This window comes from Periplaneta americana, chromosome 7 (genome assembly GCF_040183065.1).
Source record: "Periplaneta americana isolate PAMFEO1 chromosome 7, P.americana_PAMFEO1_priV1, whole genome shotgun sequence".
NCBI lineage: Eukaryota > Metazoa > Arthropoda > Insecta > Blattodea > Blattidae > Periplaneta > Periplaneta americana.
In genome coordinates, this window is record NC_091123.1 from 111377773 (window position 1) to 111390067 (window position 12295).

At 33.5% G+C, this 12295-nt stretch overlaps 1 protein-coding gene across 2 annotated transcripts in view; it reads left to right on the top strand.

The window, feature by feature from the left end:
- Positions 1 to 10523, top strand: part of LOC138703360 (fibroblast growth factor receptor homolog 1-like) — a 435775-nt gene extending 425252 nt beyond the window's left edge. For both annotated transcript variants that reach the window (XM_069831162.1, XM_069831163.1), the window contains exons 22-23: positions 811 to 916; positions 4663 to 10523. In XM_069831162.1, the coding sequence (XP_069687263.1) occupies positions 811 to 916; positions 4663 to 4755 (199 nt within the window). In that variant the 3' untranslated portion in view covers positions 4756 to 10523. The remainder of the gene's footprint in view (positions 1 to 810; positions 917 to 4662) is intronic.
- The last annotated feature ends 1772 nt before the right edge of the window (positions 10524 to 12295 follow it).

The following is a 12295-nucleotide window of genomic DNA, read 5'->3' on the forward strand; positions in this document are numbered from 1 at the left end:
TAAGAGAATGTAAAAGCATTGTTGGGAGAAACTCTGCAACAAGAGACTTGTTCTGTCACCAGAGTAGGAGAAGTATGTGATAAGAAGTTATGAATCACACGAGAGACATATTGTTGTAAGGCCTAACTTGTACTTACAAGTAGTGCTACCAGATGACTGGTGATGTTTTTAGAGAATCTCGTATATGATATTTAGAAATATTCTAATAAAAATTATGCTTATATAGCTGTTAATAAAGGATATCTACTATTGAGGAGGTATTTTGTCATAAATGTATATGTAATTCTTCAGGAGAATTTCAAAATGTCCATTATTAAGATGTGTCCATTACGAGAAATTTCACTGTACTACATACCTAATATTGGAAAGGATACTGGTATAATAGTGTTATATATTCGCTACATGTGATCTTTATTCTGTGTCTTAGAATCCACAGGCCTACTATATTAGGTTTGACTAATTATTTTATTTTAATTCATTAATGTCACATCAACGGACGTATATATGTCACCCAAACATCGTAAGATGAAGATTACATTTGTAAAGTTTCTTTCCAGCCATAAGCAGTGCTGACTAAGATCAGACGCTATGGACAGTACTCTATAACAGAGTCGCCAGTATGAAAGGATAATTCCGAGCCTTTGGCGTGAGACGAACTCGATAGCTCAGTGGTAGAGCGCCTGACCGGAGACCAGGAAGTCGCAGGTTCGATTCCCGCTCGAGGTTGTGAAATTTTTCTTTCATACCATGGCATGATTGTGACTATAATAGTATTTAATTCATTTATTTTGATATTTATGAATACTCTAGATACATGTTGATGCGTGACTGCTGGAGTTACCAACCAAATGAAAGGCCCATGTTTGGAGAATTGGTTGAAGACTTGGACCGTATTCTTACCATTACGGCCAATGAGGTAAGAAAAACATAGTTTTTAGTTGAGATAAATTTGCATTGCTTCTGAACTCGATGTTTTCATAATATGGTATCTGTTTTTGAAATACTGTGAATGGAAAAAATGGCCTTATCATAGGCAGTGAAAGTGTACAGAAGTTCCATATTGAAATCCACCATTGAGCACTTAGAATTTAACAAAAAAATGTTGAGCTTGTGAACCAAAAATAACGAATGATCTTCGAAAAATTTAAGTGAAAAGATATTCTAACTTATAATTTTAGTAATATCAGCTTGCTTCCTGTTCCTCCAGCATACAGATAATCTCTGTATACACATGTATGAAAGAATGTTGTGAAATGAACATAAAATGCACACAAACACATGTAGGTATAATTATGTGTCTTCTCCACCTTTCTTCATGGTTTGCTATTCAAAGCCATAAAAAATGACTGTATTTCTATAATATCAGTGTTCATGACTTCTGAACATCACCACCACCATCACTGCCATTGTCGTTATCACATTAGAAATTAGAAGCTTACTAGTATAAAGTAGAATCCCTCTTAACCAGCACCAAAGGGACCAGGCTAGTTCTGGATACGAAATTTTTCTGGATAATTGAATAAATACCGGTATATAAAAAAAAAAAAAAAAAAAAAAAGTTCGTATTTCCTGGTGCCAAATGTTGAAACTGCAGCCGTATGAAGCTTATTTCTCTATCACTTGCTCATAACTGAATAAACATAAAAACTGTGTGGATTTTCCTTATTAAAACACATCATACAACACAAATAATACACTAATTCTAGGTTTGAATATTCACTGAAAATGAAAGTTCATGCGAACTTCCTAATATGGCAACCAACACTGACAGCCTGAACGTAACTAACTAAACATAAACATTGTGTGGATTTTGTTTATTAAAACACATTACACAACACAGATAATACACTAATTTTAGGTTAGAATATTCACTGAAAATGAAGGTTCGTGCGATCTTCCTAATGTGGTAACATTGATGGCCTGAACATACATTGTAACTAAATAAACATAAAAACTGTGTGAATTTTCTTTATTAAAACACATCACACAACACAAATGATACACACATTTTAGGTCCGAATATTCACTGAAAATGAAAGTTTGTGCGAACTCCCTAATGTGGCAAAACTGACGGCCCACACTGTGACAATCTGGCAGATTTAAACTTTTTTTTTTTGCCCAGCCAAAAGTGCTGTTGTTTTGGTATTGTCGGTTATTTGGGTGCCGGTTACGAGGGATTTTACTGTATCTTGATTTAGCCTATTAGATTATATTTAACTCCATCTTCTCTATTGTTAGATCTACCTTCTTTTAGATTATTGATATTTACAAACATATTGTGAAATGACTATTTCAATTCCAAATCTTTGTGTATGATCACATCTTTTTTGCCATTTGTTTCTAATGTATATACAGTATCATAATTCAATTTAGGAAATACAGGATTGACCACTAGATACAGGTGGATTTTAGTAGGTTGTGGAACAAAACAACTGAATATCATATTAACGAATTCATTGTCTGTATTATGTAATTTGATGAACTATGGCATACTCGTATTTTTCTGTAATTCAAACATTTTCTGTGGAGACATTTTGTAAACCTTGGAGCATTGTGCAGACACAAAGAAATTTCATAACTGAATTTCGAATTCATTTGTTTATTTTGTTTGTGAACATAACTGGCAAAACCTAATTACAGTATTCATGACTTACAACTTACATAATAAATTCCAAGACATAGAAGTATACTCAAACGGAATTTATTTTAAAATGAGTTAGCAATTTTCGTGTTCATGGCAGTGTTAAATGTTCCTTTCGAATGCCCAAGAATACTGAACAAGTGTGAACTGCCATGTCAAGAAGTCCAACCCGCTCAGCAGTAAGACAGTCTTTAACACTGAAAATTCCGAGAATGACTCTTAGACGAACTGTGCAGATGGTGGGATAAATAATCCCCTCTTTTAACAAGATGGTGCAAAGGCACATACCACAAGAGAAAGTTTGACTACACTCAGAACCATGTTTCCTGGTCGACTGATTTGAAGATTTTGGAATAATAAGATCTCTGGATCTGAGTGTATAAGACTATTTAAAGTCCAAAGTCTTCCAGAATCGTCCACGTACTACAGAAGAACTTAAGAAAGCATGCGAGAACAAGTAAGAAACAATGATTGTGTGTGAGATATCACAGAGTGTAATGCATAATTTACGTGGAAGGTTACAAAGTGTTTAAACTGTAGTGGGAGACATTTAATCCAAATTATTTTCAAAAAGTGACTGTTTGAAATCCACTCAATCCAGTGGCCAACCCTATGTATTTGCATTTCCTGGCTAATGTTTTCATTTCCTTGTGCATTTCTTCACCATTCTTAGGTATTTTATTTTCTAGCTTGTATTTTTTTATTACATAGTCTTTATTGTTCATGCAATGTTGAGTGAGTAAATATATAGTGTTGAGGAGTTTCCATGAGTTGTCTTTTAGAATCATCAAGATACTTTGTGAATGATTCTGAGAGATAGTCAGTGATAAGTGTTCTTTCCAATAAGATTGCTTTCATCAGTGATAATAACCAATGACGATTCTTCCTTCTGATGGCCCTTCTCCTCCTTGGTACTATATATTTATTCAGCCAACATTGTATTTGACGTCCAGTTCTGGGGAATAGTTCCAACCAATAAGATCCTTTTTCCTTGCCTTGCCTGGTGACGGTGCCGGTACATATTATCAGCTTACTGGAAAAAGTTGGTAACTACATAGGAAAGCAGTGGGACTTGCTAACTTTTTCCTGTAAGCCCACGTTATGCAATATAAGAAAACTCAGCATATCAACAAACATCCACAAAATCCTTCCGCTTCCCAACTAATGATTGTTGGTTCTATAGTCATGTCAGAAAATGAGGCATGCATTGACATTTGTGGAGCAATGACAGATGACATAACATAACAGACAATATTGTTTTAAGCTAACAACCTAACATATAGCACGAATGCACACAGGATTTTTACAAGAATATTCTTACATTATGAAGCATCCATGTCAGGTAATAGACTGTTTTTAAAGGGTTTCAATTTATTGCCATTATAGCTTGCACAGCACAACAGCAAACAATAACAGAAACTGATTGATCGACAACCATTTCCATCTCTGTTTGGGCTAGGGTTTTGATGGCAACTGGTGATGCACCATTACACAACCTCCTTGTTATATTATCATGCCAGCTATCAATCCTCTCTACAAATCACATTCTTTTGTGACAGCTTTAATTAATTTTCCAATTGCTTTACTTATCATATTTCCATCTCGTGTTGACAAAAAATTGCAGCTTTTTCATTAATACTTCGAAAATATATAACAGCCATGTTTCTAGACAGGGAACTAATTAATGTCGCGTTCTAGGTGCCATAAAGAGTTTCTTTGTCTTGCAGGCAATAGGAAGGGCTTCAGACACGTGCATTTGTTTAAATGCGGTGTCTTCTTGTATGGGATGAAGATTAGCTGCAAAATGTTGGATGCTTCTGTTTTATGACAACAGTGCAAAACCAAAAAATTCTGCAGTAGTCTTTTAATTTAGTACAGGCTAGGAAAATGCATAACAATCCTGAATTCATGAGATCATTTATTATTAAAAATATAATGATTTATAGTTTGCTGCTCAGAAATTATTTTTGACACTGCCATATAAATTGTATTACTATATATAATTTATGTTTCCTTTACAGGAGTATTTAGACTTGGGTCTACCCCAGCTGGATACACCTCCTTCCAGTCAAGAGTCTAGTGAAGATGATGAGGCATTTCCGTACCTCTTGTAGCAGAATAAACAGTGATTGTTAATCATCATATGACTCTTTCACGAGAAAATAATGATGATTCTATGTCATCGAGAGACATATAACAAGAATATGCTGTGGTGATCCTAAAAAAATAGTTAGTGACATTTCCATCCAACTTACGACTCTCGAAGAAAGAAAGTATGGTAAGAGTATCATCATCAGTCTTCTTCATTGTTGTTCCTCTTACCATGTTATTACCTCCATGCATTTGGGGCAGTAGTGTACTGTAGTTAGTCTGATGCTGCAGTAACCCTGCTTTATACTGCAGTTCAGCTCCGGGATTTGTAAATGCGTGTGTTTGAATATGCGTGTATGTGAAACCATTCTGTATGATGAACTGTAAAATGATAATTGAAGTGATCTTATTTTGTACGCTCTCTATGAGTAACTTATTATCTGCATTTTAACTGTAAAGAAGAGAGAAAGTGATGTATTTGCAGTGTCTGTGTAGAGGACCTCTGAAGACAGATCATTCTCACTGTGGCTGAAGAAAGTCTTTTGACTCCCATGTAACTAGTCATAATTTGATAATGTACAAGACACTTCTGTAGTCCTCTAGAAAGAGGATCAGTGTTTTTGTAGTGATGATAGTGCACAGTGAATAGCAGTTTCTGAGTTAATATGCTGGACCACTTGAAATGTGAAAGGAAAAGTGACAGGGAAGAGCAGGGATGTTAATACAGAAGCAGTGTGTCGAAAATATTTATGCTTATATTTTTTTAATGAGTACAAAAAATGTTGTAAGTTAATTTTACTTGACTTATATATTTATGTCTTGAGTCTCATATGAGGTTTGTGAAGTTGTGTTACACATCTTCGTTTTTTTATCTATATGAAAACTAACTATTATAAGATGTAATAATGTCTTATTTTAATTTTTGAAAGTACTGTGTGAAATAATGATTCGAGAACAAGAATTTGTCATTTCTCCAACACACAGTTGTACATTGAAGTGAAAATTGGACACGAGGATCTCTCAAAAAGTTAATCCATCATAAATAACTAATAGTTGTCTTTATTCCAATGCCAGTTAGAATTTTTATCTTTCAGATTACACAAATACTTCATAGATTATGACTCTAAAAATGACCCAGATGTAAAAACAGTGGAACTTTAGTAAAACGAAAAGCAAAATTATTTTTAAAAATATATAAATTTATTGGATTTAGATGTATTGTGTAGAACTGAAGTTGGGACCACGAATGCTAAACATCATAGGTATAAAAAAAATTATATTTGATATTGAACGAAATAATGAAGTTCCATTGTATTCAGGAATGCATATTTTTATGGCAAACTAGTTTTAAAATGAGCGTCATATAAAATGGTTTACATCAGTTTAGACTGAAGACTTCTTTAATACGCGATAATTATCATGAAACAAACTCTAAGAAGCATACCTTTCTGTCCGGCTTACAAATTTAGCATAATTCATTGGTAATATCTTGCATCCCAAACACCACATTATGCGGTCCTCTACTTGTTCCTCTGTTAGGAGCATGTCTTTTAGAATTAAAATAATGGAGTGCTGCTTAGTGTTGTACACTTGGGCTATTCTTGGTAGGCATATCCCAGTTATGGAAGTGGACACGGATTTTAAATTAGTGACTGAGTTCTACCAAGGATGTTAGCTCTTTGCCCAGGGATTTGAGCAAAGTTCTCAATGATGCACCTGGCAGAGAATATTCAGTATGGCAATTAAGCAAAGACCACAACAACAAAAGTAGCAGTCTCTTTATTGGAGTTAAGTATGACAATAGACTGAGATGGCAGCTTCATCACCCTTCTTGTTCTACTGTACTTGGGAGACAGTTTACATACTCAAAATTTCCAGAACGGTAGCCACACTCATATTATTGATGGTGATAATAACAGTAAATCAATTGACAAAAGTTAACCCTTAAGTAGGCGCGACAGAAGTGTTACAACAATGCTCCAATTGTAAATAGTGACAGTGACTAAACTGACCATACTTGAGCAACAAATAATAACAGTGGATGTTAAGTAGTGACTGTACGCACAGAAAAATCAAGAATATGGTCTGAAAAGAAAGATAAAAAGTAAATTATGATAAGGAGTGAATAGACATTCGAATACCTATTACCTGTGAACCAATACTGAAATATTACCATTACTGTGCATTAATTATAACTAGGGACAAGTAGGTATTTATGGAGATTAATTTTATCATTTGTGTGTTTTAATATTGGTGACGGTGGAGACTGTTGGAGATTGATTTGTACTCTGGCAGAGATTAATGGAAATTTTGTAAAATACAATTATTTTGGAATTGGAGTATTAACTCAGTATGAATATTACTTTCCAAATAATTGACAATAAAGGTTCGTTGGATTCTGGTGAAGGTGCGGTTTGGGCAGTAGACAATATTTGTTGGATTGAGACTGTATTTCACACATTCATTAAAAACAAAAAAAACTTGCAGTCCTCAAACTAACACTTTCAAATTATTAGTGAAATGTTGAATTCTCCGTCTTTTGAGTTCGCCAATGTAATTAGAACACCTGGAATACCATGTAATGTAACCTACTTGGATATATAACAAATTCAAGTGAAAGAAAAAAAATCAGAAAAAAACTCAGAATATGAAATTCGCTATAAAACGACGCAATAGTAATAATTCGCGAATGTGTTCACTTTTTGCTATTAGAAATCTATTTCGCGATTTGTCGCAATTATTTTATCTGCATATTATTAATCAGAATCACTCAGTTCATAAAGATTAGTAAAAATTTATTGTATGTTTATTATGTCGTGATTTTCGCGATCTCCATAAGTACCTGATTATAACATTCTGATAGGTATTAAAGTATTTCATATAGTTGTATAGATAAAAAATGAGCGCTATTTTAATTGTTCACTAAAAAAAAAAGCACATAAGAACCCATTATGTTTGGGGTGTCAGCAACACCCCGCATGACTCCTAATGTTACAATGTTAGGCACAACTGCTTAAGGGTTAATTTTATAGCCACCATGAATTTTTAAGTATGGGAAAGATGCACACTATAGGAGGGGGAGGTCAGTAGCTTACCACTTCTATAGAAACGCACTTTCGTCTTTTTTTTATTCCACTGGCCTGCCTGTCGCAAAGGAGTGTCCTGCTGAATTTAGAAGAGGGTGGAAAGGAGAAACCAGTGACTTGGTAACACAACACATCACATAAACATGTTCTTTGCATTTTCTTCTGTATTAATCAATAACGGAATTTAAATTATATAGATACAATTCGTTTTGGATATCTTGGCTGTGATTATGAATTTTCTGTGCAATGGCAAGGCTCTTAATTTGCCATTATTCACTCCAACTTTATAAGTGAGGCTTACGGATGTCACTAATGCCAGGAAGTGCAGACCACTTAATTTGCCAGAGACTTATCCAGAGTGCACTACAGACAGAGGGTCTACATTACATTCGTTATGGATGATAGTGATGGAGGATTGTTGGGATGTCATCAGCGAACAAGAATGCCAGGAAAAACCCCTGTATTGCCTGGATTTGAACTTTTATTGAACAGGTAAATCAACCTTAATATAGCATCAATTTAGTTTAGTTTTTTTGATGGCAATTAATGTCCATGTCTCTGAGCTACTTGTCAATATTTTATAGAACTTGGTGACGATGGCTAATCTAGCTTCACCAAAATAAGGTTATTGCAAATCAAATAGCGGAAATTATTTAAGATTTCGTATAGAAATTACTTTCCTGTGTTAATGTGAAACTAAGTTGGTAATTTACCTTAGTTGATTAGTTTCGGCTTGATTTGTAGTCATCTTCACAACTAGTGTATCTGAAGATGGCTACAAATTAATCCGGTCCACTGCTGGAGTAACAGCATGCCTGGCCATTTCACCGGCATTATCACCTTCATCTCATTCAGACGCTAAATAACCTGAGATGTTGATAAAGCGTCGTAAAATATCCTACTAAAACAAGCTGACCCAGGGTCAAATTCTGGTGGGGACAAGTTTGTAGTTTTTTTCTAGAATTTTTCCCTCAATCCATTAAGAGCAAATGCTGTGTAACTTTCGACGTTAGTGCTGGATCCTGGACTCATTTCGCTGGCATTATCACCTTTATATCACTCAGATGCTAGATAACTGTCACAGTTGATACAGCATCATAAAATTAAGCCGAAACTAGTCTGATACTGTTGAGAACCTCTCTAGTATCTGAAGATTGCTATAAATCAATCCGAAAGTAAATTATTGAGTTTCACATTAATACAGGAAAGTTGTTTCTGTAACAAATCTTAAAGTTAAAAGAGTGTAATCAAGACGGAAATTATTTGCGTCTTCTGACATTTGAGCAGTGTAACTGTTCCATCATCTGCAGAGGAAATGCTGTAGAAATGCATATCTATGTAGAGACTGTGAAGTGACACCCCCACTAGACTGCTTAGTAACAGATCTGCAACTTGTCCTAGAAAACCTTAATTACATTCAAGTCTCAAAAATAGTTTGGGATGACCAAATAAACTACTGATTGAGAACACTCATGCCACGAGTCCTAAAACGAGAAAGAATGTTGACATTTTTCAGCACCACTCCATCATTAAGATTCATTACTTCAGTTCTATTTGTATAAATTAATAAATTATATTTTTCTGTAATTTTATGTAAAATATCTAATGATAGAATTGATACCTAATTGCCGAATTAATTCTTTTTATGTGGAAAATAAGACGTAAATGTATAAAAAAAATTACAACATTGTTTTCAAGAAAGATGGAAAATAATATTTGTGTGTGGATTATGTAAAAAATAGGTTTGGGAAATTTCAGTGCATTGTAGTGTGACATTATAATTGTTCTGATGGATATTTTGTTGGCATCTCATTCAAGATACATGGGTTAAAATTTTTGTGACTCTCAACTGGAGTATGTAGAGGATGCGGTCAGTGTTTGAGTAGGTTTTCTCGAGATTTTTTTAACTCGATAATTGCAAAATTTCTTTAAAACTCTTCTTTCGTATCACTGATGCAGGAAGCAATGGTAAACAATTATTGCATCATTTCTTCAAGATATTTCAAAACTGTAGCTTGTGGGTGACATACATCCCATGAAATAACAACAAACTAGAATATTTGGGAATTAGTGCCTACGTAAAGTGTGATAATTGAAAAAAGTTTGCCATATAAAATAGCACTTGAATCATAGTCATTTGAATGTAAGTCGTCCAGTGTAATGCATTTAATTTTAACTGTTGGTAGTATTATAAATAATTGAGTTGCTAACACATATACTGTGTTTTTAATATATCATTGTGGCCATAAATTTTGTATATATTTTAATAATATTTCCCTTGTCTAAATCTTGTAATAGGATACTAAATATGATCTCTGTATTTAATGCCTTGAAAATGATGAGGAAAACTTTTACGGTAACTAAACACGACAAAAAATTAAAGCTAACATTGTTGTTTATCTTTTACGCAATTATATTTGTGAGTAACGATATATTTCTATGATTGCTCAATATTTTGTCAGTATTTGAATTCTTTTTTATTACTTTCATCTATCTGTCAAGGATCTGAAAGAATAATAAAGTTGTCATTATTTAATAGTAAAAATTATAGTTTTACTTTTGAATCTGAAATTTATTACAGTCCGAAATAACAAAGAAAACACATGTATAATTATTGTCACCTTTTGTAAATAATTTGTTTATGCAAATCCATGAAATTATAACTTCATGAAAACTGAATAAAAAGTATGACTAAATTCTGAAAAGATGTGCTGAAGCCTGAAGTCCCGAAACTTCAATTGATCCTTTAACCTACTTCACATGAAAGACATGAAGGCAATAATTACATCTTTATTTATGTACAGTGTTTTATTTTCTTACTGCTGAACTCTTACTTCTGCAGCATGAGTTGCCTTTACATGCCTCATACTGTGTAAACTGGTTGAAATCTAAGATAACAATAAAATCACAATTGAACTCACCCAGTCCCTGTGGGAAGGAATTAAGTTTCCTGCTAGACCTGAATCAGTGCAGAAAAGAATTTCTTTTGAGACTTTCGTGTGATTGGAATGGATGTTTCTCGATATACTATAAAACAGCAAGTGTTTGGTGTTTCTTATATACTCACTAACTGCCTAAAAAGTGCAAAGATGATTTGGAAAGAATTTTCCGTGTGTGAAAGTTGTTAGTTATCCAACAGTATCAGTACTTATTAGAAAATTTAGAGAAACTTGGAGTCATATAAGACAAAAAGGATAGGAAAAAGTGATATGTTTTGACTCAGAAAATCTCAAACATATAATATTTGGTGTAGAAAGTTTTAAATAAAAGTATGATATTGTTTATTTTAAATGTAATGAATAACAAATTAATGACAATGGTGAGTGGCTATCTAAGAGATTCTTTTGCAAACTATCTTACATACTACATGGCAGAAACTAGTAAGCTGCAGGAAGTAAAAGTGCTGCTTAGTGGTAAGAAAATATAACTGGCTTGCTATATAAAGTTTAAGAGCTTATGAGCATAGATCAGCGTCCATCATTACGAAATGGAATGATGTCAGGACAAGCACTGACTATTCAGGCATTGAGCATTCTGTCAGTGAATCAGCAGTGTGCTTGAGCTTCAAACTTTGCAACAGATTGCAAACAAATTGCGTCCATATAGTGACGAGCAATTTATCAAAGAGTGTTTAATTATAACAGCTGTGGAACTCTTTCCAAGTCAAGTGTATGAATGTGAGTTACAATGTGATAGTGAACTGAAGGTGAAATATAAAAGTAAGAAACGTTTGTGTGATTTTAATTCACACATAAGTCAAATTTCCCAAGCTTCGTGAGCACGATTCCCATATACCGTATTGTGAATGTTTGGATCAACATACACATGCAAGCAGTTGTTTTCCTTAATGAAAATAAGTAAATTTCATCATAGATGTAATTCATCTAACTACAATCTACAAAGTTTCCCCAGTTCATGCACTGCCCAGATTACAGTGTATAATATTGGGCAATTAGTATGCAAGAAAGGAACAAAGAAATTCCGTAAAAATAGTATTACAGGAGATCAGTAAATATTTTCACTAATGGTTAATTAATTCATTTGAGTTTGTTTCGTTTTAAGTACTACGTAAATATCATTTAATGAAAGATGAAGTACAATTCACTGTAACAGTTCGATAGTATCAGTAGAGAGATGGGCTTTCAGGTGTCATATTTTGTAACTTTTTCTATAACATATTTTGGAGTGAAGCACACATGTGTAAGTACATTAACTAAAGTTAAGTTATATTTTAGAACATAACAAAATGAAAGGGAAAAATAGAAATCTAAAATGCAGTATTCATATTTATTCAGCTTTCATTTCATCCCTAACCTGTCAATCAATTGGTTTCATACATGTAACTACCAGTATTAGGCATTCACATTACTTTAAGTTTAATTTGATCAATATGAGAAAGGATTATAAAAAGGAGCTGCTACTGCATGATATAATAATAACAACAAGAAATCAGGCAAATATGGATTGATAGTTAATA